Source organism: Halichoeres trimaculatus, unplaced genomic scaffold (assembly GCF_033239565.1).
Source record: "Halichoeres trimaculatus isolate MK-OKI-2021-1 unplaced genomic scaffold, fHalTri1.1 fHalTri1_scaffold_5, whole genome shotgun sequence".
NCBI classification, from domain to species: Eukaryota; Metazoa; Chordata; class Actinopteri; order Labriformes; family Labridae; genus Halichoeres; species Halichoeres trimaculatus.
In genome coordinates, this window is record NW_027437183.1 from 33,844,663 (window position 1) to 33,868,099 (window position 23,437).

General features: G+C 39.3%; 1 protein-coding gene across 1 annotated transcript; it reads right to left on the reverse strand.

Annotated features, from left to right (window-relative positions):
- Positions 1-4,571: 4,571 nt before the first annotated feature.
- LOC141790856 (phosphatidylinositol 4-phosphate 5-kinase-like protein 1) lies at positions 4,572-20,220 on the reverse strand. Its single transcript, XM_074670972.1, has 10 exons — positions 20,120-20,220; positions 15,744-15,932; positions 15,585-15,635; positions 14,375-14,529; positions 9,141-9,265; positions 8,726-8,760; positions 8,584-8,639; positions 7,652-7,764; positions 6,535-6,697; positions 4,572-5,179 (listed from the first exon to the last, which is right to left on the reverse strand). Exons 2-10 carry the CDS (start codon positions 15,930-15,932, stop codon positions 4,750-4,752), a joined length of 1,317 nt encoding a protein of 438 aa, XP_074527073.1. The 5' UTR covers positions 20,120-20,220; the 3' UTR covers positions 4,572-4,749.
- Positions 20,221-23,437: the final 3,217 nt, after the last annotated feature.

Consider the following 23,437-nt stretch of genomic DNA (forward strand, 5'->3'; position numbering starts at 1 on the left):
TTTTTTTCTGGATTTAGGTTCTAAATTAAATAATGTCATGAACAGCTTCGAGGCACTGACTACAGGTGCCCTCCATCCCACTGACAGTAGATCAGTGTTTCTCAATTCTGGTCCTGGGGCCCCCCTGCCCTGCTTGTTTTAGATGTTACCCAAATCCAACACACCTGATTCAAATGATCAGCTCGTCATCAAGCGCCGCTGGAGCCTGATAACGAGCCATTCATTTGAATCAGGTGTGCTGGAGTAGGGTAACATCTAAAACATGCAGGGCAGGGGGGCCCCAGGACCGGAACTGAGAAACACTGCAGTAGATAGAGGCTTTACCTGAGCTGACTGATGTAGCTTTTCCACAGAGACACAAACAGTTAATGTGGCACAGAAAACTCACGGTTAAGTTTTATCATAAAAGATTCATATAAAGCTTTGACAACACACAAAATAAAATCCTGTACTAAAATCAGAGAATTGTAGCTACATTATTTTGTACATTTTTCATTAAAATATTGATTTAGTATAACAAGGTCAAGAATGTCTGAATGCATCACTACAATTATTATTATTATTATTATTATTATGATTATTATTATTGTTATTATTATTATTATTATTAATATTATTATTATTATTATTATTATTATAAGTAGTAGTAGTAGTGGTAGTAGTAGCAGTAGTAGTAGTAGTAGTAGTAGTAGTAGTAGTAGTAGTAGTAGTAGTAGTAGTAGTAGTAGTGTTAGTAGTAGTGTGGTGTTCCTGTGGACTGTGTGGAGCTCACTCTCCTTTCCCCCCTCCCTTTCTGTTTGGATTCCTGGGAGCTCCCGTGCTGGCTTTTCATGCAGCTGTCTCCTCTCTGCAATCAGGAGCGCCGGTGCAGTGCCAAGGTAGCTACCCCCGCCAGGATTCCTACCCCCTCTGCGGAGACGCACCTGTGCTGGATGATGACTGCAGCCAGTACAACAACAAAATGGGACACGGCTACGAAAACCACAACGACAGACGCGTATGGAATTATAGCATTAATATGGAGTATGCGAGGAATAAAAGACTTGAGTGTTGGACACAGACTGGGCTTAATATAAGGGGGGTAGAAATTCTGGCAGGTCGAGCCTTCTAGGTAGCTACCCCTCAGTTTACTCTTGAAAGAAAAGATGAAAGCTTTTAATCTCCTCAAGAGTTATTAGGCACGATGTGGAGTATCTGGGGTAGGGGGGCGAAGGGGTAGGAATCCTGTTCCAGTGCCTCCCCCAGCGACTCCTGCAGCTTATATATATATATATATATATATATATATATATATATATATATATATATATATATATATATATATATATATATATAGATATATATATATATATATATATATGTTGAATTGAATTGAATTTTTTAAAGAATAGCCCCTTGAAATGCAGCATCATTTTCAAGGGGGTCCCTGAACAAACATATGCAGAAAACTGTAACTGAGAACAAAAGCAATATGCAGAGAACTTGTAGAGTAATTAATTATTTTGTTCAGAATTGATGTTTTAAATCTGAATATCCAGGTTACTTTGTTAACAACTCTAATAATACAGTAAGCAATTTAGATGATATTGTTGATGAATTCAACAACTATTTGTGAATGTCGGCCCAACTTTGGCAAATAAGATAACAGCTCCTGATGATAAAAGAGATGTGATTAATAACTTGATAGATAGTAATGTTAGTTTAATGTTTCTTAGCGGAGTACATGAAACAGATATAATTGAAATTGTAAGACAAACGAAAGAAAAAAAGATCAACAGACATACATAGCATTGACATGGTGGTAATCAAAAAGGTCATTCATTGTATTGTAAAACCGCTGGCTTACATATGTAATCAGTCTTTTCAAAAAGGAGTTTTTCCTATAAATATGAAAGTTGCAAAGGCAATTCCAATATTTAAAAATGGAGATAAACATGTAATGGAAAACTATAGACCAATATCCCTCCTTCACCAATTTTCAAAAATTTTGGAGAAGTTATTTGTAAAACAATTTAATCTGTTCATCTGCAAAAATGAATTACTAAGTGAAAACTAGTATGGATTTAGGGAAAAAAGGGCCACCACTCATGCAGTGATGCAAATGGTGGAGGAAATAGCAAATGCAAATGAAAATAAAGAATATTCCATTGGTTTGTACATTGTCCTGCAGAAAGCCTTCGATACGATAGACTATAGACTGCTGTTGAGAAAACTGGACAAGTATGGGTTATGAGGAGTCGCTTATTCTTGGGTGGAAAGTTACTTAGACAACAGACGGCAGTGTGTGAAGATTAATGTTTCAATTTCAAAACTAAAGAGGCTCACCTGTGGAGTACCCCAAGGATCTGTTATTGGATATTGCTCATACTGTATATTAATGATATCTGCAGGGTCACAATTTTTTTAAATATATATTTTTTTCAGATGACATAAATAATTAGACTATTCAGGTAAAAACTTAAAAGAACTATTGATTGGCATTGAAAGTGAGCTGGAAAGTCTCAAAACTTGGTTTGATGTAAATAAATTATCCCTCAATATAAAAAAAACTAAGTTCATGGTGTTTGGAAATCAAATTGAAATAAATGGGGAAATTACAATTAAAATCAGTAATGTTTACATCAAAAGAGTTTTTAAAACCAAATTTCTTGGGGTTATTATTGACAGTAGATTAACATGGAAACAACATATTGATTACATAAAAGGTAAAATTTCAAATTCAGTTGCAATCTATCAAAATCTAGATATGTTTTAAATTACAAAGCATTGAAAATAATCTATAATTCACTTATTGTTCCTTACATGTCTTTCTGTATAGAACTGTGGGGATCCACATATAAAACATATATGAATTCAATAGTTGTCTTACAAAAAAGAGCCATACGTATCATCAATAATACAGATTATTATGCTCACACTGATCCCTTGTTTTTGAAATTCACACATTATGAAATTTTCTGATTTGTTTTATTATAAAATAATGTTACTTATGTTACTGCAAAACTAAACTCTCTTCCTCGTGCTGTGCAAAATTTCTTCTCAATTCGGGAGACTCAATATGATTTAAGAGGTGTTTGCAAGTTTTCTGTTCAGAAAGCTAGAAAAGGTATAAAAAGGAGATGTGTTTCTGTTGTTGGGGTTAAACTATGGAATGATGCAAACATTATTTATTTATTTTTTTGTAGCTTATCTTTGTTTAAATATATGGGCTAGGCTAAGATAAGCGTTTTGCTTCTACCTTTGCCTTTTCAGTCACTACTTATAAGAATTCTGGTTTGTTTAAAATGTCTGTTTTGTGACAAATATTATAAAATGCATGTTGACTGAAAAAAAAACCTACCTTAAAAAAAAAAAAAAAGTCAAGTCACACTACAACACATTTACATATAAACATACAAAACATACATACAACAGCAGAACATACAGATACAGACATCCTGCTAGCCCTACTCCCATACATTTTTTACAATATAATTTATGTGAATCTATGTTTGAAAGTGAGTTCTGGATTGATCCAATCTAAGGTATTTCAATGATATAACTTTATCAACAGGAGATCCATCAGAGAAATAAACATGAAAGTCCTCTGAATGAGACTGGAGGTGACGCGTACTAAAGATCATGCTGCAGGACTTCTTTTTGTTCAATACAAGTAAGCTCTTACTGAACCAGTCTTGAACCTTATCAAAATCAAACTCAAAATCAAAAATGTTTGCAACTGTACAAATAATAGAAATAGGTCCATAGTTGTTTACATCAGAGGGATCACCACCTTTGAAAAGAGGGGTAACCTTAGCACATTTTCATGATCAACCAGGATCTATGATCAACTCTTGTAAGTTCATTAATGAGGTGTGTGAGGTGTACACTATCGAATACATTTCTATCCTTATAGAGGAATGATCGAGCCAGCTTCTATTGAAGTCTCCAAGAATGATTAATTCATTATGCCTCTCAAAAGGATTAATGGTGGATAGAACACTCAAAGTAGAGTCAACAGGAGCTATATATTATATATATTAACAATTAGATGGATCAACTAAAACGTGAATATTTAAGATAAATGGGGAATATGGCAGGGGATTTTTTTGCTCCCTACTCCAACTATTGTCTGCCTAACTGGGTGAAAAACAAAAACAGAAGGACCATACCACCAACTTGTAACACTTAGTACATTTCCAACACAAAGTTGGAATATGTGTGTAATTTCTGTTACAAAAACAAAAACAAAAACAAAAAAAAAGAAAAAGAAAAATTCAAGGCATAAAAAGTAATAATTATGAGTTACCAAAAACACCGATTAACTTGTTTTGACACTAGGTTCATGCTGTTTTACGTTGAATACCTAGATGCATGAAGTCCTCTGTGGTGGAAATGTCTGTAACTTTATGAAATACATATACTCACTTTTTTCAAGCCCCAAAGAAGAATAAAAAAATTTTAGGAAATAAAAGGACACAGTTATTATACTTCATGTATCAGAGGGTTAAAACTCCAAAAATGAAATAGTCAGTCTTGTTGCTTATGGTCACATTAACTTTAATTGGTCATAAAAAAGCATCACTCTAATTTAAAAACACAAAACATGAGCTCTGAGTGTTTAAGGACTAAGTCAGTAAAAATGGATTATTGTTTAACATCACATTCTGGCCGTCTGTTGGTAGTTTCAGTTTTTGTGTGGATCTTAAAGACATTCAGGGTCTCTGAGAAACATCTCCTCGTATCAGTGCTGAGTTTTGGTGGATTTAGTCACTGACTGTGGGCCTGGATCCACTGACAGAACCTGCGTGAGTATTTATCGGGGCTAACTGTTGAAAAGGCTCTGCCAGGGAAACGCAGACATTTCCACAGGTGCTCCAGCTTTTTCTTCCAGCCATAGACGGTGAAAATATCTATGATGCCCACAAAGTAGCGCTGATCCGGCCCATCTAGGACATGAACTGCGTTCTTGCAGTTTGGCAGTAGCCTGCGATGATGCTCCTCAAAGTCCTGCAGGTCTGAGTCACTCCTGTTTTTTCTCACAGAGCTGTTCATCTCCTGAAGTGGTATGTCCTCACCTGCTGCTGCTGCCTGCCCAGTCCCAGAGTCTGTGGCATCAGGCCACACCTCAGCCCTGTTCTCCTCCAGTAAAGGGATAGTGGGGGGGTCTGGATCTGGGCCGTCATCAAAGTCAAAAGACCTTTGGGAAGGACAAAGACAGACACTCAAAGGGTCACTCTAAGGCTCAGCTTAAAACACGAATCCAAACAACAATCACAAGATATTTGAGACAAACTACATGTAAAACACAGAAAATCCAGCAGACGTGAGGTGGACAGATTGTTCAGGAGCAAAATATATTTTATTCAATAATTTATTGATTCAAGATTTGCATGACGACCAAAACCACCTGGTGATGGGGGGAAAGCAAAGAAGTAAGTATTTCATGAAATTTGCAAAATAAATGAACAAAAAAAATTGAAATGATTTGACCTAAACCTCTTCACAACTCACTAAACCTTTGAAATTTTATAATCCTATGGCTCCTTCAGACTCATTTTGATTTGCTGCAGCATGTGTCAGGACAGCACTCTATCCTCTGTACCTTCATTTCAAAGTGCTAGAGATGTGTACACATACATGTAAACTCATCTTGCCTTCACTGCCCTCTGCTGTGTCTCCTCCTGAAGCGTCTCCATGACAGTCTTTGCTGCTGCTTGGTCCCTGTTCTGATCGCTCACGACTGCCTTTTTTCTGCTCTTACTATAGCCACACAGACAAAAATATATGCAAGAACATCTAAACTTAGAGTAGATATTACTCCAAAGAGAGTAGCTTTAAAACACCTGTGGAAATTAATCTAAGGTTCACTATCATCCGATAGATAAACAGAGTTTACAATGAACCTTAATTTTGACATTTTAAGCTGATACAAACTCATAATAGTGACTGAATTTCCAGCTAGATGATGCACATCTCTCCTCCTTCTATTGTTGTTTACGTTGCTTAGTACTTAAAACACAAGTATCAAACTCCAAAATACAATTGAAGTCATTGAAAGAAAAACAGCCTTTTTTATATTTGGGGGCTTGATATTTTTATGTGGCCAACATATAAAGCACGAAACCCAGGAAGAAAGCCCCATTACAGCTGCTTTGACTCCAGTGGGCCTTTAACACTGCTTTCCTTCAAACTATATTCACCTAGCTTGTCCTCCTCATGGTATCCAGAGTCAGAGCACCTGTCTCACTGTCTGTGCTCACTGCTCGTGAAAGGCATGCAGAGCTGTAACTTACAAGCCATGGTGCGTTCATGGCAACTTGGAAATATGAGATCCAACTCAGAATCACAGGCAAAACCAGAGTGGGGGACAGAAGGGGCAGGTACAGGAAGTGCAGGGGTCATGTCCCAGGCATATCCTGCTTCTGCCACGCCCATGGCCACAGGTGTGTAAATGTGTAAGCTCCTCTTTATATAAGCAGCGCCCTTTAGTGTGGGAGAGTGATAAATCACCCACCAACACCATTAAGTTCAACAATTCACAGGATAACTTACTTTGTGGTGCGGACAACAAGGTTAGCCAAAGAGCGTTTCCCTTCCAGCTCATCGCGGTGCAGAGGCTGATGGGCCAGCAGGAGGCTGTAGTCCAAAACATTCAACTCCTGCAGGAAGGCCGAGTCCACTTTCACCTGACTCGCAAACCAAGATTTCTCTGGACCTGCAGAAGGATGCACTGTTAAATGTGGCCCCACATTTAATCAGCAAAGCTAAATGTTTGTTATTAAACAGCTTCATTTAAGAAGATTTACCTTTATTAATCCCCTTGGGCAAATTCTTAATTTTTACACTCTGAATCATGCCACACACACACACACACACACACACACACACACACACACACACACACACACACACACACACACATATACACACACACACACATACACACACACACACACACACACACACATACACACACACACACACACACACACACACACACACACACACACACACAGTACTTTTTGCACAGAAACATGCAATGATTAGAGAGGTCAGAGTGATGGCGCTGCACTCTCGGTATGCACCTGAGCAGTTGGGGGTTTTTTGTGCCTTGCTCAAGGGCACTCAATAGTGCTCAGGAATGGGGATGGGTACCGATTTAGGTACTCTTATAGGTACCGACTTAATTCTGTCAAAAGTACCGGGTACCGATTCCATGTTAAATCAACTGGGAACTAAATGCATCCTTCTGACTGTGAGGGAGGAGAAGAGTAGGTGATTTTCTATGCTGAACATGAACACAGCATTACAAGGTTATATATTGAAGAATAGATATGTTAGATTAAAAATAATTTACATTTTATTATCAAACAAATTGATATTTTTTACCACATAAAAACACAAAAGTACCAAAAATTGGTACCGTTGAGAACCAATACCAAATGCTATGTACCGGGAATCGGTACCGTAACATTCCAAATGGGAAAGGTACCCATCCCTATTCAGGAATGACAGCCAAAAACTCCCCTGCTGTCAGCCCGATCACCAATCTTGGTCCCCACCCGGGTTTGAACCAGAGACCCTCCGATCACAAACCAAGTCCCAACGGACTGAGCCACAGCTGCCCCAGATGAGGACAAAGAGAGAAAAAAGGAGTGAGGACACAAACCCAATGCTATGTGCTGTCCTTCAAAGTTATTGTCCTTCAGCACTTTGATGATCTGTTTCCCTCCTGTGTCAGGGTTTGTCCATCGGCCCACCTCACAGCCTTTAATGTCGTATCTACACAAGAGGAAGAAAACAGCTGTTTTACACCGAGTTCTATCAATTCCACCACCTGTATAATGTTATCAAACATCAGTATATGTCTGCAATGGTGAGATTCCAGACTTCCTTCATGGTGTCTAAATGAAAACTTGGGAAGTGACTGTGTGTTCAGATCAGAAGGGAAATTCAGCATTTAAGACCTGTGCACAGTTAAAGCTTCCTGAGAATTACTCCTTCATCTGTCTGTGGTGAGTCTCAGTTTCACTGTAAACAGTAAGTTCCAAAGAGGCTTCGCTTTGTTTTTCTTCTCAAACAGAAAATGGTTTTCTTGTGATTTACAGCTCTAACTGTCCTGAAACAACAGCATCATGATGCAGATTGGTAAAAGACCAATCTTTGTCAGGTCTGTTCTCAGGAGGAGAAAAAAACTACTTTTACAAGTTGAATGGAGGAGGATCCATCACATCTGGTGCATTCAGGAAGTCAGGAAATCTAAACGCTCATGGCCTTTAGTGACACAGCATCAAGCAGATTCATATCTCAGAGTAAATGTTTGATCCAGAACAGATTGTTAGCTGCTCGCTGATGGGAGCCAGGATGTCATTCAACTGGATGTTGTTCCTCCTGCTTTTGCTCTCCATACAGACTTATTTTTTATTTTATTTATTTTTCCAGTTTATTTTCAAATTAATGTCACGTTTGCCACATGAACTAGCAAATGTAGCTGAAAACAAACTAACTGCTGGTTCTCTCCATCTCCACCGTCTTGTCCAAATATGGTCCCCCAGCCATCAGACAATGAAAAAATGAAATGAGGGTGTAACAATACCGTACCTGATGTTGATCCTCTCATCAGGGAAAAACACACTCTGCATCACAATGAAGTATTTCTGCAGAGAAGATAGATGGTTAGTTCTGGTGCTGTGAGGTCTAATAGTTTAAGACAAACTACGTTTTATTATTCCTTCTGAAATACCTTTTCTTCATTTGGAATTACAATCCTGTGAACACCTGAAAAGCAGACAGAAAGAAGAGGTTTATTCAGTTGTTGAAAACAAACTGTGGGCTTTTGAATCAGTAAGTTATGGAAACATGTTCTCAGTATTTTTTTCTTTTCTTACATGTGTTAGGTTTCCTCTTTAATATGATTGTATTTCATCTCGAGGTTTTGTTTGTTATGTTTCATGTATCTTTGGTTTGAGGTGTATGTATATGTGGACCCCAGGGGGAATAAAACAATAACAATAATCATTCATTTTTCAGTCTACACAGAAGAGTCTGGAAGCTTTCATCTCTGCTGCTGACTCTGTACCAAAAGTGTAAAGCTCCTGACTGCTGTTTATGTTTTTGTTAAGAAGAGAGTATTTGACAGTAAGCGGTGCTCCTCTTACCCAGAAACCTCACCAAGAGTGAATGAGGGTATTTGTCCAGGTGGTCCATGTAGACCTTCAGGTTGGACAGGAGGAACCTGATCTCTCGCCTGCTCTGTGTCTTCAGGAAGTATCTCTTATCATTCCTAAAGCAAACAAAAAGTCACACCACCACAGAGATGATAATTTATTTATTTATTTAACCTTTATTTAACCAGGAAGGTCCCACTGAGATTAAAAACCTCTTTTAAAAGGGAGCCCTGGCCAAGGGGCAGCAAAGTTACACAGTAAAACTATGGCGATTTACAATCAAAATTAATATTATGAAAAACAGGTACAATTTGAGGAGGCTGTCTCAAGTGCTCTCAGTCTGGATTTAAATGCATTTATAAAAACAAGATCAGTTAATTTCTAGTCTTTTTGCAACATGTTCCATGCAGAAGGAGCAGAGTATACAAATGCCCTCTTACCCTGTTCTGTGCGGGCAAATGGAACTGAAAGCAACAAGAGGTCGTTTGAGCACAAACCATAGGAATCAACACATCTCCGAGTGATCAGGTTGCAAATGTAAGAAGGCAGTAGTCCAAGGATGGCCTTATAAATGAAAGTGTACCAATGTCCCAGCCTCCTGGTGGACAAAGAAGGCCATCCCACTCGAGAATACGGTTCACAATGATGGATCAAAGGTCTACAGTTGGTAATGAACCTCAGAGAGGCATGATACACAGCGTCAACCTGGCGAAGACATTGATCTGAAGCAGTCATATACAACAAATCTCCATAATCTAAAATCGATAAGAATGCTGCAGTGAAAGGGCGTTTTTTTGACTTGAAGGAAAAACAAAATTTGTTTCGAAAGAAAAATCCCAATTTCAGTCTGAGTTTCTTAACTAGATTGTTAATATGGGGCTTGAAGCTGAGGGAGTCATCAAGTAACACACCAAGGTATTTGTACAGATGAACCTCCTCTATGACTTTACCCTCAAGAGTTGACACTGTGGGGGGAGTTTGAGATATATTCTTTGAGCTTTTATTTGAGTTTTTAAACAACATTAGCTTGGTCTTATCAGCGTTAAGAACTAGTTTTAGCTCTTGGAGAGTGTGCTGGACAACATCAAAAGCTTTCTGCAAAGATTCAATAGCCTTAGCTGGGGTTATGCCAAAACAATATTTAACTGTGTCATCGGCATAAAGATGCATACTGGCGTCTGATTATGATCTGTGACAGTGGCACGTCATGAAAAATACAGGTGTCAAAAATGGGGAAAAGGTAGTATCAGCTTTGAAATCACAAAAGGAAAAGGCTGATTTATTTGCAGTGTCATTAAAGGTAAAGTTTTACACTGTGGAGAGTGTTTGAGGGAAATTATTTTAGGAGCATATATCATAGGATGAGCGCTAGATGATGTCAGCTGCTAAAAGCCACGATGAGTTTAAAGATGCTGTGATTAGGATCACTTTTAGTTTGACTGTAGCGACACCTTTTGGCGCTGGGTCTCACAAACACTGTCATGATGACATGACTCTTAACAAGGTATTTGTTTAGCAAACTTCGTCGCTTTAGCAGCCAGCTCTAGGTAGCTCAGCTGACAGCCCAGTCCTCAAAGACATGTCAGTGTAACATAAGTGAATCCTGGTTTGAAGTACGGTAGCCGGCGATTGTTTTATTTATTTTTATCAATTTTATTTATTTTATTTTGCTTCTTCTGTGTTTTTATTCATTTTAATTTGTTTTATGTCTTTTATATTGCTCCTTGTCCTTGACAAATTCATTTTACTTATGTTTTATGTCTATTCCTTTATCTTGTATCTTATTCACTCTCTTGTACAGCACTTTGTTTTAACTATGGTTGTTTTTTAAAGTGCTTAACAAATAAAGTTGGATTGGATTGGATTGGTTTTGTCCTGTCAGTCATCTACCAAGCAGAGCTAACCTAACCTCACTCTTCATTTATTGATAGACTCTCAAGTTTGAACAGACCACTGCAGAATAACTGCTGACTGTGGGTTGGATGGACATTAGCATAAATAGTTTAGCCTGCGTGCTAGCCTTTAGCTTGTGCTGTATCTCTCTCCTGTTTATCTTTCTTCTGCTCTTCTGTCTTTTTTCTGTCTGACAGTTAGGCCCCAGTGTCCACCATCGCTACAATATTAGCCACAGAAATCATTTTCAGCAGAGAAAAACACAGATCTCTCTTCTCACTACTAAACTTAGGCAATGGGTGTGGTGTTGTCGTAGAGACTTAGACATGCAGCAAATCAACCCAGTCCTGCTGCTTGACCCCCGGTCAGGAAGCTAAGAAGTAGCATATTGAGATTACCTATATTGACGCTGATAATCTCATTTTAAATGGTAGATTATGATCAGGCATACATCTAGAGCGGAGACTTTTTTAAGATCGCCTCTCAGCCCTTTCAAGTAAACAAATGTTGAAGAACTGATGTAAAATGGACAGTTAAAGAAATGTGTGGAAAAGTACAATTACCGGTGGGGATTTACTCTGACCTTCAGGTGGATACTTCCCAAGACAACCAAGTGGAGTCTCCCCAACAAAACAGGGATTTTGGTTTCCTCTGGTTTTAACTCTAGTTGAGACCAAGGCCTATGCTTGAAGTGATTTTGCATGCTGAAGCAGCATGCTATTAATCTGGGTCTGCTTTTCATCAAGGCTCCTTGAGGTTTGTTGCGTAAAGCCAGAAGCCCCAGAAATGAAGTCTCTCTTTCAAAATTCTTGTCCATGTCAGAATGAGGGAGTGTTCAGTGGATTGGCCTCTATTTAACACCATGGACTGTTTATAGAGTAGACAGTGTGGCTCCGTCATTTATCATTGTACTGTTTTGAAGCCAAAATTCCCCCATCACAGGCACCGCCATTGGTAGCAGTTGTGCAGCCAGAGTCTGTAGCAGTAGAGACTGTGGGGGATTCTGGGAGAATCTGAGTGGAGCTGAGTGGAGTGACAAAAATACTAATAATTTTTTTCTTTCGAGAGTCTAATCACTTCTTGACTCCGCCTCCCGACATACTTTCCAATCCCCGAAAAAAATACTTGAGAAACGCAGCTGTCAATCATCGTTAATTGTGAAAAAAAAAAAGTGACATAAAACCTCATTTTTAACCTCTAATAACTAATGAAAACAAAACTTTTCAGAAAAAAAGAGGACTTGAATACAAGGCAGCCAAATGATATCTTCAAACCACTACAACAATCAGACGAGAGAAGCATTTCTATGAGCTTCATTAATTTATTAAAGTTTGACCACAGCCCATCTGGAATGACCGGAGGGTCTGATTTATTCACCTATACTGCAGCCAGCCACCAGGGGGAAGACGTACATTTTTTTTAGTCTATGTCTAACAACGAGGTAAATGGAGCTGACATAAGGGTTGTCATTTTGTTTAGTGTAAGATGGGGGTGTCAAACATACGGCCTGCAGGCCAAAACTGGCCTACCATGATCTAATTGAGTGGAAACATGCTGTTAGGGCACGTCAAGGTGAGCATTCTGTGTATTTAGATTAGCAAGTTTTAGAGAGTGTATTATAAAGTTTTAATATGGTGTAGGTTGCATCTTTGTGAAATAATACAAGTTATATGCAACGGTTAATTCACACGTCCACCATTATCCAATTAAAGACTTTAATACAGTGTTTCAAAGTTGTGTTAGTTGTACATATGTGTATTTCAATATTTTTTATTTCATAAATTATCTGATCTGCCAATATATCAGTTATCAGCCAGTTCATCAGATATCAGACCATAAATCAAATATCAGTTTTGCCTCTGCTCAATCACTGTGACCAGTTTTAAAGCACATGTGTTGTAGATAAACTGAGGTTAAGTACAGTCCAACTTGTTATTTTTCTCAAGAAATCTCAGGCTAGGCCTGTCACGATAACAAATTTTGCTAGACGATAATTTTCCAAAATATTATTGCCAATAAACGATGTTATTGTCAATATTACTTTGATTTTTTATTCATTTTCATTGATGTAATTATGATAAATGGGATAATAAAGTGAGTACACCATATCAAAAGCATGAAACTTTAATTTCTTTAGAGTATTTAACTGTAATTAAAAGGTCAGGATCTTTTAAATAAAATAAATTAAACAAAAATTATAATAAATTTAACAAACAAGAAAGAGAAAAAAAATACAATGACAATGAAATAGACTCTCTTTTAGGAAAAAAAACACATGTCAATGAAAATAATTAATACTAATCAAAAACAATAAAACATAGACCCTGTCTCTAAAGAAAAAACAAAACTCCCCAAAAAAATAAAAATAAAAATAAAAACTATAGCCTAAATAAAAGGGAATTTATACAGTTCCTGAATTGTTTGTAACATGTACTTTTTCCAGTCAATCCGTACCTTCTGTCCAACATTTTGAACATTTCTGGCTTTCAACCGTATTGAAGGGCTGCATTTCTTTGGCAATGTAGCTGTCTTTGAGCGCCCACCATTTGGCGCTTTTATTTCTATTTACTTTGCAGACCAAAAGCCTCAGTAAGAGCGGATTGTCAAAGAACAAGACTTTGCTGCACCTCCCCTTCTTCTTCTTCGTCGCCACTATTCTCAAACAAATGCGACATATCAGCTCGTTGGTGTTCATGAGCTCACACTTTGTTCACTCTGATAATAAACAAAATATTCCCACACTGGGACTGTGGCAGGGGGCTTAAGAACCGTATCTTTTGTGTCATCACTCATATTAGCGTGTGTTTCCTCCTTACCCCTCGGGACGCTCGCTTCAGCTCTCCGTGCGAGCAGCCCCGTCTTCACCCCACAGATCGCATTTTTGACAGATGGTCACTCTGCTATAAATCTGCTAAATCCGCTATAGAACCTATGCACCCCAATTTTAGGAAAGATAGACGTAGTGAGCCATCTTCTCATTCAGCCTCTTTGGTTGAAAGATAGGAGGAAAACAAACCTGCATGCACGTGTCAGTCTATCGAGGCTGGCAAACTTACCGAGGACGCTTTTATTTATAGTTTGGTTAATTGATTTATTGATTATCGTGACAGGCCTATTTCAGGCTGTTCCTCAAATGTTTTGGAAGAGAAAAGTTCGTTGGATAGAACAATGTCTTTAATATTGCTCTGATTTCACAGGTCAGGCACACTTGAGATTAAATTAAGCTGTATGTGGCCCAGGAACTAAAATGAGCTGGACACCCTTGGTGCGAAAAAATCATTAGCTGCATTATGTACAGGCTAAATCTTTGAGTGATGAAGAGTTCTGCTTACGTGACAAAGAAATTGGCCTTGCTTTTGGAGTTGCTGACAAACTGGAGATAGGCTCCATCTGAGCTGAGCGAGTTCATGTACTCCTCCTCTGAGATGTCCAGTGAATGTCTCAGTTTAGCAAAGACAGGTGCAGCAAAAGTCTGCATCTCAAATCCCTGAAGACAAAAGTTGCATAACATGAGAGATCACAAACATAGAGCACCACTGACAAAGAAACAGAAACTACAACTGCTCAAAACTTTTAAGAGGAACCCTGACCTGATTGACTACTGGACCTTGCTTGATAAATATTTGTATCAACTTTAAAATTGCTATCCTAAAAAAGGTACAGACTGTTTAGATTTGATAAATTTCAATAAAGCAGTTGGCCTTCGATGTTGTTTGGTTGCAATGTATTCTGGATGACGATGTCAAATGGTGTATGCCTCTGTGTTGCAGCTTATAATAGACTGTTGCCACTGCAGTCCTGTAGTCACCTAGTGAGTGTTTTGCACAATGTCTTCCATTCAGCCCTCTGAACCTATGGACAGAGAGAATAATACAAGCCTTGTCCCTAAACTGGGAAACAGGGACAAACGAATCCAAGGGTGAGCCGCCATTAATGTGGTAGAAAAAGCCTCATAACTAGCATAGAATGTTTGAATGAGAGCGGTAAAAGGAATCAGCAGAAATCAAAGTATTTTTGTTTGTCTCTGTAAAAAACTATTTCACGGTAATGTGTTAAAAATGGGCTGTAACAACAGGACCATCAGCTCAGGTTGAGGTTGGGCTTTTTTTTTTATCATTATTTTGGACTCACGTGGAGTTTTGCACTGAAATATGTGGCTCCAGCCTTGCTCTTATGGGACATGATACTGGATCAGTGTTTTTGGCTGTTTTGTTGCTGTTAAATGCTAGTTCTTGCTTTAAGAAAAAAAAATAGCACCAGAGGGGTCTGAAAAGTCACTAAATACAATGACACTGTCTCTATCTGAGGTACCTTTTTACGTCATTGTCTCAGAACTCAGACATACAGATGGCGACCTCTGTATGTCTAAAAAGGTAGTAAAGCCAAAAGGATTTTGAAGTAGTTGAGACATTTTACGTGTCACTACCACTGAATTTAAGAAGAATAGGGAAATAGCAACTTACTAAGGCCAACAAGTGCTAACACTCAGGGTTCCCTTTAAAGCTTTGCATATTGTTTATAAAATGATCGCAGAGTGTTTACCTCATGGGTGTGATTTTCCTCAGCCTTGAAATGTTCAGTGGTAAGTGTGTTCTATAAAAAAAAAAAGAAAGGAAAAAAAAGAGACATTTAGCAAATTGAGGTCTTCTTTGTGTCATGTTCCTAATCCAACCATCTCTTTAGATTCAGAGGGTTCCTCACCTGAACTGGTGTGTCCATGTTGCTCTGAATAGACGCCCGCATGCCTGCTTTGATCATGGCAGTCAGGTGGTAGAACTCATGCTGTTCATTGATTTCAAAAACTCCCAGCATCCTCCATCTCTGCCTCAGGTGCCACCATCGTCTTCGTCTGGTCTCTCTGGGGTTTCCAGCGGCTCTTTTCTTTGGCATCTGAGACACAGGATCAAGAACACCATCCCACTGTAAATACTTCACAAAGCTTCAGTCAGGAGCTTTGTCTTGACTTTGGCACCCCCAACAGGCAATGATAGTACATTGCAACCTTGTCGGCTTTGTCTTGTGATATGTGTTTATTTTTTATAGTGTTTGTTATTCTCACAAATAAAGTCTCATCCTGTTTTTTTGTCAGAAGATTTTTCCCTAACTGTAAATTTGCTCTGAAAAATGTATCGAAGTGTCACTGAAGGAGTAATGCTACTTGCCTTATCTGTCAGTATTCACACTGCTAAAATCAGTGGTGGCAGTGCCTCGCCTAGACGAACAAGCAAAAAAAAAAAAAAAAAAAAAATTATATATATATATATATATATATATATATATATATATATATATATATATATATATACATATAAATATATATATATATATAATACGGCACCCTCTTTGAGGTCTTGTGATAGTTTGTTAGTGCAGACGTTTAAAACAAAGAGCATACTGGAGGTGCCTGGCCTGTGTTCTTGTGTTGTTGAGATACGGGTTATTTTTGTTCGTATTTTGCTTTTTCTCCTGTGATGTAAATCTTGTAGAAATGCAGGTGAACGTATGTTTCGGGTTTTAATTGGCATTTCGTCTAGTTAACTCCGGGACTTCAGTCTGTCTCCGAGCCGTAGATGGGAAAGCTGATTAACATTTATTTACTTGGATCGTTGCTGGTAACTGGTGTCTCGGAGTCTGGGCCAAAGTGAGAGAAAAGACTAAAGAGGAGGAAAAAAAAGGTGCACCTTGTGCACAACCGCACATTTATTGAGGAAACAAAGACCAAAATAATGTACTGCCACCCCACACACACCATGCATGCACTCAGACCGTCTCTCCCTCTGATATGTCACATGCGCACGCACACACACACACACACACACACACACACACACACACACACAGCACAGACTGTCACCGCGTTAAAGGGGCAGGGCTGGCCAGTAACAGTTTCTATTAGCAAATGTGAGCAGTGCACCGTATATATATAACACACACATATAGAAATTTCAACTTTAGCTGGGTGCCTGCCTCCCTCGTCATGGACCTCACCGCACTTAAAGGCAGGGTTGGCAGTCCTGAAAAACTAGCATGAATTTGAATGTAGCATCTCATCAGGACTCCTCCTAGCCCCTCCTCCCCCTCCCCTTGGAGCTCCCTCAAAGCAACACCCACGCTCACATGCACAGGTGCCGCTGATTCGCGACTCTGATTGTAAATGACTGAAAGACGGACTCAGCACATCATTTTATGTTTTGCACTATGTCGAGTCATGTCTCATTTAGAGGTAGGGAAACACCAAAACGTTAAAACGTAAAGCTAAAAAAACAATAAACAAACGTGACTTTTGTCAATACTCGCGACTGTCATGTTAGAACCGTCCACTTTTACCTGTGACATGGTATCAGGAGTAAATCTATAATACAAACAGTACATGTACATTTTCTCTAGGGCCCCTGTGGTGAGAGTTTATTAGACTCTGATCCGAACTACAGCCCAGAGCCAAGTACCTCATCGGGTCAGAGGGGACATGCCCGAGGTCGAGCGAGAGGGGCAGTAGTTAAAGACAGGGGAACAGAGCAAGAAAAGAAAGCCTCTGTCTTTCTTTTCTTGTTCTGTTTAGCTAGAGGAGCGGCAACAGGCAAACGAGGTATAGGTAGCTTCTCCGCCGTTCTGCAGCGCTGCTCCTTCCTTCTCTGCTCTCTGCTAAATCAAACTACCAATTATACCTTTAACTGGCTAAAATTATTTAATAGAAAGAAGACATCTCTATGCTGATGGTCTTAAAAAGGCATCTGATGATTTCAGTCTTTTTCACAATGACTTCAAGAGGTCTTTGAGGACTATCAGGTTAAAGACTGGTAGCACTTTATAATATGGCCTGCATCTTATAGTGTAGTTTCCTCAACTTAAAGGATAACTTTCTGAAATGTACACGTCATTTTCGCAGAGCCTGTGTAGTAGTCACACTTGTGTCTCAAAGTGTAAGCGCTGTTGTCTTACAGTGTTATTTTCCGTATCTTAATGTGTAGTTTCCTCAACTGCTGGGGTAACTCTCACACATGTACCATGACATTTTGTGGTATCTTAGTTACGCTCGCGTGAACTTATCAAAGCTGTAATTTTCCTGGACATTTGCTTTTACTGTGCCAAATGGACAAAAAGTTAAACACAATTTTACATGATGAGCATGGCTGCCAGTCAGGAATTTAAGTACAAGGCAGTCAGAGAAGGAGGGAGAGGGTGGTCGTTATTAAATACTAAGAAAGCAGTTGTTGATATTTTGTGCAATCAAATTATCTGATTTAAAAAAAGAAAAAAGAAAAAAAAACTTGACAAAAAAGGACCATAAATATTATGCATCACATGATTTTTGTTTAAAAAAAAACAAAAATGGAGTGAAATCGGGTCAGATAATGACAGAAACTACCGATCAGTGTAGAGTTCCCTAGCTGGGAGTCCTCAATGGAAAAGTTAGGTCTGGAGGATGACACTGGAGTCGGGTTTTTTTCTGCTGAAAAGAAAAAGTGCAGCCTACTGCTGTACGTTTTTTTTTTAATGATTTTAATTCACTTACAACTGCATTTTTTATTGTTATTATTTATTGTAACATACTAGACCATTTTGTATTGGACCATCAGGGATTTATCATTGATATGATTGATGTTAGCACAACAAAGATGTGTGGTTAAAGTAGGAAGCAGTAGTAGTTGCAGATAGCATTAGCACCAATGACTTGGTGAGCACCAAAACACCAATTTAATACTAACACAGACAGTTTATCAGAGACAACCCAAGAGCTTCAGCAGGATCCCAGTAAATTTACAGCATTAATTGATCCACCGAGGATTTCAGCAGCTAATGGTGTGTTTGAAACAGGACCCTGAATCCAATCTGCAGACAGATCCCTCCATGCCCTGTGGGTAGTGTTGTTTTTGGTGACCTGTTTTAATTTTAGTTTTAGTCTAGTCTTTGTGTCAAACTATCATTTTAGTTTTTATTAGTTTAAGTCCCATTTATACTCCTTTTAGTCAAGTTTCAGTTGACTAAAAGTCTGAGCATTTTAGTCTTATTGTAGGCAAACGTAAACAAAGTCTTCGTCAGTTCAGAGGTCAGTACAGTCACACAGTGCTGTCAGGATGACACAGACTGCAGCAGAGGACTAACTTGTAGCGGACCATGATGAAATATTGATGAAAAACACAAGTTTTTGGACGATTAATGCAGTTTTAGGAGCAGCGCTGTCTATGCCCCGATGGATCCCATCATACGGACGTCCGCTGTACGATTTTGGATCTAAATATCTCCCGAAGCACTGCTTGGATCAGGAAAGCCTTCTGGGTGAGTATTTTGTTCTACTTCATTCTATAAACAATGTAAAAGCTGTATGAACCGAAATTATCCTTTAACCCACTTAATTTAGTACAAGTACTAAGTATGGAGTAGATGTAACCAAAATTTTCTCTAAGTCATCCATTTCACAAGTCAAACATGGATATCTTATAATTATATTATTTTTACCTTAAAGACTCAAGAACACATTCAATTCTAGACACGGAAGATGCTCTGATTTGAAACAGCCGCTGAACTGCGACCCAGGAAATGGAAAAAATACAAGATAAAAGTGAAACAAAACAACGCAATGACATTACGTCCCATCTCGTTTTGGTTGACAAAAATGAAGACGTATATTAGCAGAGTTTTCATCTTGTAAACCACATTTAGTCCCGTTTTTATTCGTCAACAATATTACATTATATATTTAATTATAGTTTTAGTCACATGACCACCAGTCACGTCCCGTCTCCTCCCGTTTCCATCACATGATAAAGGTTCGTTGACGTTGATATTTAGTCATAATTTTCACTGACTAAAGCAACACTACCTGTGGGATGTGATCTCCTCAAACATCCACGGTCTGAGCCACATCAATGTCAGCGACACAAGTCTGACCAAGTCTGCTGAGTCTGGTGAAGACTTTCACATGACGGAGACACACAGGAGAGCTCAACTTCACAGAAACAAAATCTTAGCTCACTCAGTCTTCACCCCCTTCACCCTCAGAGGTGGATAAACTGCATTGACACTACGAAACAGGCCCAGATGTGAGTCTGTTTACATGTAACTCAGAGAGCTCTTACCTTTGGTTCTTGTTTTGTCCGAACCGTACAGCTCTGACAGAGATTCACAGAGAGGTCTCCTCGTACGTAATGCTGGGATAAACCCTGTCTTTGTGCATGCAGTGATCTCTCCTCCTGTAACTCCAGTACCGCATTCCATACAGGTTAGTCAGGCTCTGCAGGGTGTGTCACACTCACACACAGAGGAAAGGGTGTGTAGTGAAGGCGTTATTTTAGGGTTCACTCTGAGGAAACCCTGAAGAGCTCATATTACACAAACGTAAAATGAAAAACAGGTCCTGTGGTGCTCTCACAGTGTCTTAAGAACCTCTGTGGTATTCACATATGGGAATGTTTACCTCATCTCTGTCAGCTGACACTTACTTTAGAGTAGCATTAGGCCTCATCGCACACAGCTACAACACATCTTCCTGTGTGTCAACCTGTTTAATACAGAGTACTGTGTCAACACAGCCACACCCCTCACAGAATAATCTGTAACAGGGGTCTGCAACCTTTACTTTCATAGAGGCTTTTTGCCCTAGCTCATCTGCAATGACCTGGAAGTCATTCTAGAGCCACAAAATCTACTTCATCTTCATAATAAGGACAATAAGGTACATATGAATAATACTAATGAATAAAATTTAACACACACACACACACATATATATATATATATATATATATAATTTTGAATTTTAAAAAGAAGTTTCACTGAATATTTGAAATTCTAAAAGTTAAAAATTAAAATTTCAAAAATTATAAGGAAAATACATTTTTTAAAATAATACTTGAATACAATACCATACATTGATAACTGCTAAATTTATCGTTTGTTGTTTGCTTTTGTTGTTTGCTAAAGTTTACCCACATATCCAGCTTTTTTTTTTTTTTTTTTTTTTTTTTTTCGTTGCTAGGCGCTACCCAAGTAGCTGCCTGTTGCAGCAGCTCTCTCGTCTTTGTCCGTTTCTTGTAATTTTTTTCGTCTCTTTTTCGTCATCTTTGTATTTGGAGTGGATCATTACTTTGTATGGTTCATTGTCGGTCACGGACACCAAACTTTTTGTGGCTTCGGCGATATTTTTTACTACTTTTCTCCTGTGTTTGTCTGGAGATCCTACATGTAACCATGGCTGCATTGTTTACATGCGAAATTAGCTGTTAGCAGCCTGTAGCATGTCAATGCTAACTAGTGTAGGGCTTGATGATTTCCCTCAAGCTGAGGAGGAGCAGGTGAGGACGACGTGCTGGTTCTCGGATGTGAGCTGGGAGGTGACGACGTGGACCTGTCCTTCCATCCATCGTTGTTGGGAACGTGGGATCTAGCCCCGGGGGATGGACGAGCTAGCTGTGCTAACCCAGCGGCATCGAGCTGACATCGGACGCCGGCGCCACATTGGAGGAGCTTCGCCTGCTGTGAGCAGACAGGATCCAGGAGACAGAGACTGAACAGACTTCTGGGGAGGCTCAGTCCTGGACCCTGTGGAGGTGGAGGCTGGCTGGGCTGGAGAGTGGTGGACGAGTGGTGGACGGGATGTGGTCATCTAATTTCTTATGGACTTTTTTTTGCACTTTCTATACTTTTTCTTACTTTTGTTTTCTTAAATGCTGCGGTGACTCCTGAATTTCCCCTCGGGGATAAATAAAGTATTTTCTATTCTATTCTATTCTATTCTATTCTATGTATAATAAGAAGGCAGGCTGGCAGTTAAATGAATCCACACAGAATTAAAATCTGTATTTTCGACCAGATTTGTTTTTTTGTAGTGTCACTTCGTCCTGGCAGACTACCCGTGTTTGTTTATATCTGGCACGCCGCGCACGTGGACTGATATCAATCAATCAATCAATCTTTATTTATATAGCGCCAAATCATAACAAATGTTATTTCAAGACACTTTACAAAAACATTTACAGGTCTAGACCCGTAAATGTTAATAAAATTTTATTAGCAGAAACCCAACATCAAGACAAGATAAGGAGTCTTATCTTATCTTAATCCACCATGAGTACAGGACTTTGCAGCATTTAGCAAGTTACAATGGCAAGGAAAAACTTCCCTTTGACGGGCAGAAACCTCTGACAGAACCAGACTCATGTTAGACAGACATCTGTCTCGACTGTGTTGGGGTTAGAGAGAGACAGATAGAGGAGAGAGAGTGGGAGATAGAATGGGAGGGGGGGTAGGGATACACACATGCACACAGACACACACACACACACACACACACAGAAAGGGAGAGAGAGAGAAACAGACGAGTTTGGCGCTGTGGCGATAGTTAAGGAGAAACCAGCAGGCCAATCCAAAGCCGTAGCAGCGGGTGTCGGACAGGAGCACAGCAGCAGGCCGTCTACTTCACCGATCCCCAGGAACCTACAAGACAAACTCAGACCCTCCCAGAGAGGTGTATGGTCAGTAACTATAACAGGACAGTAAGACTAGAAGTTAGACTGACAGAAAAAGAGGGAAACAAGAGCCCTGTGTGTCAGTTCCCCCCGGCAGTCTAAACCTACGGCAGCATGACTAAGAGCTGGTTCAGACCTGATCCAGCTCTTACTGTAAGTTTTATCATAAAGGAAAGTTTTAAGTCTACACTTAAAGGTTGAGCCCGTGTCTGCTCCCCGGACCTCAACCGGTAAGTTATTCCAAAGAAGAGGAGCCTGATAACTAAAGGCTCGACCTCCGAAACTACTTTTAGAGACCCTAGGTACAACGAGCAGACCTGCATGTTGAGAACGCAACACCAAGCGGCGAGTGCCTCGTAGCCAGCTGTGGCTCTGCAGCGGAGGTAGTGCTGTTTTACGACGCGATGAGAACTAGAGCCTTATTTAGCTGTGTTTTTGTGTGAAAGTAACACGCTAAAATTTCTCTAAAATTCTCTAAAGCGTGAATGCAGACCGATATCAGATCTTTTCTGTGGGAGTCCGTTTATTTGTGTTTTTGGTCAAGTAAAAAATGGCCCCGTCTGAGTGCAGAGGAAACCGGCAGAGGAGCAGGGAGGGGGTGTTTGGTGTGAGCGCTCTGGGCTTCTGCTGCACAAAAACACTGCTGTAGGGGTAATTTCTGCCCTAAACCTTGTGATAGGACCCAACTTGGTCCATCCCGCAGTATCACTTTAAAGTGTTCATGTTCTCTATTTTTAAACTGTTTATATTCTCTACTTAAATCTTATATAAATCTTGACTCTGCGAGAGCCGCGCACAAGATTTCCTATGTGTTTGGATTTTTGGTCCATGTACACATGGCAAATAAAAACCTTGAATCCTACAACCTCAGAGATCATGCATTTTGGTACAGCATCATAAGTCTTGTTACACCTCATATTGCTCATCAAC

Coding starts and splice junctions, on each gene's coding strand:
- LOC141790856 (XM_074670972.1), bottom strand. CDS start 15,932: ATGCCAAAGAAAAGAGCCGCTGGAAACCCCAGAGAGACCAGACGAAGA. Junction 8,761..9,140: donor ACTCTTGGTGAGGTTTCTGG/GTAAGAGGAGCA, acceptor TCTGCTTTTCAG/GTGTTCACAGGATTGTAATT. Junction 5,180..6,534: donor CTTGTTGTCCGCACCACAAA/GTAAGTTATCCT, acceptor TCCTTCCCAAAG/GTCTTTTGACTTTGATGACG.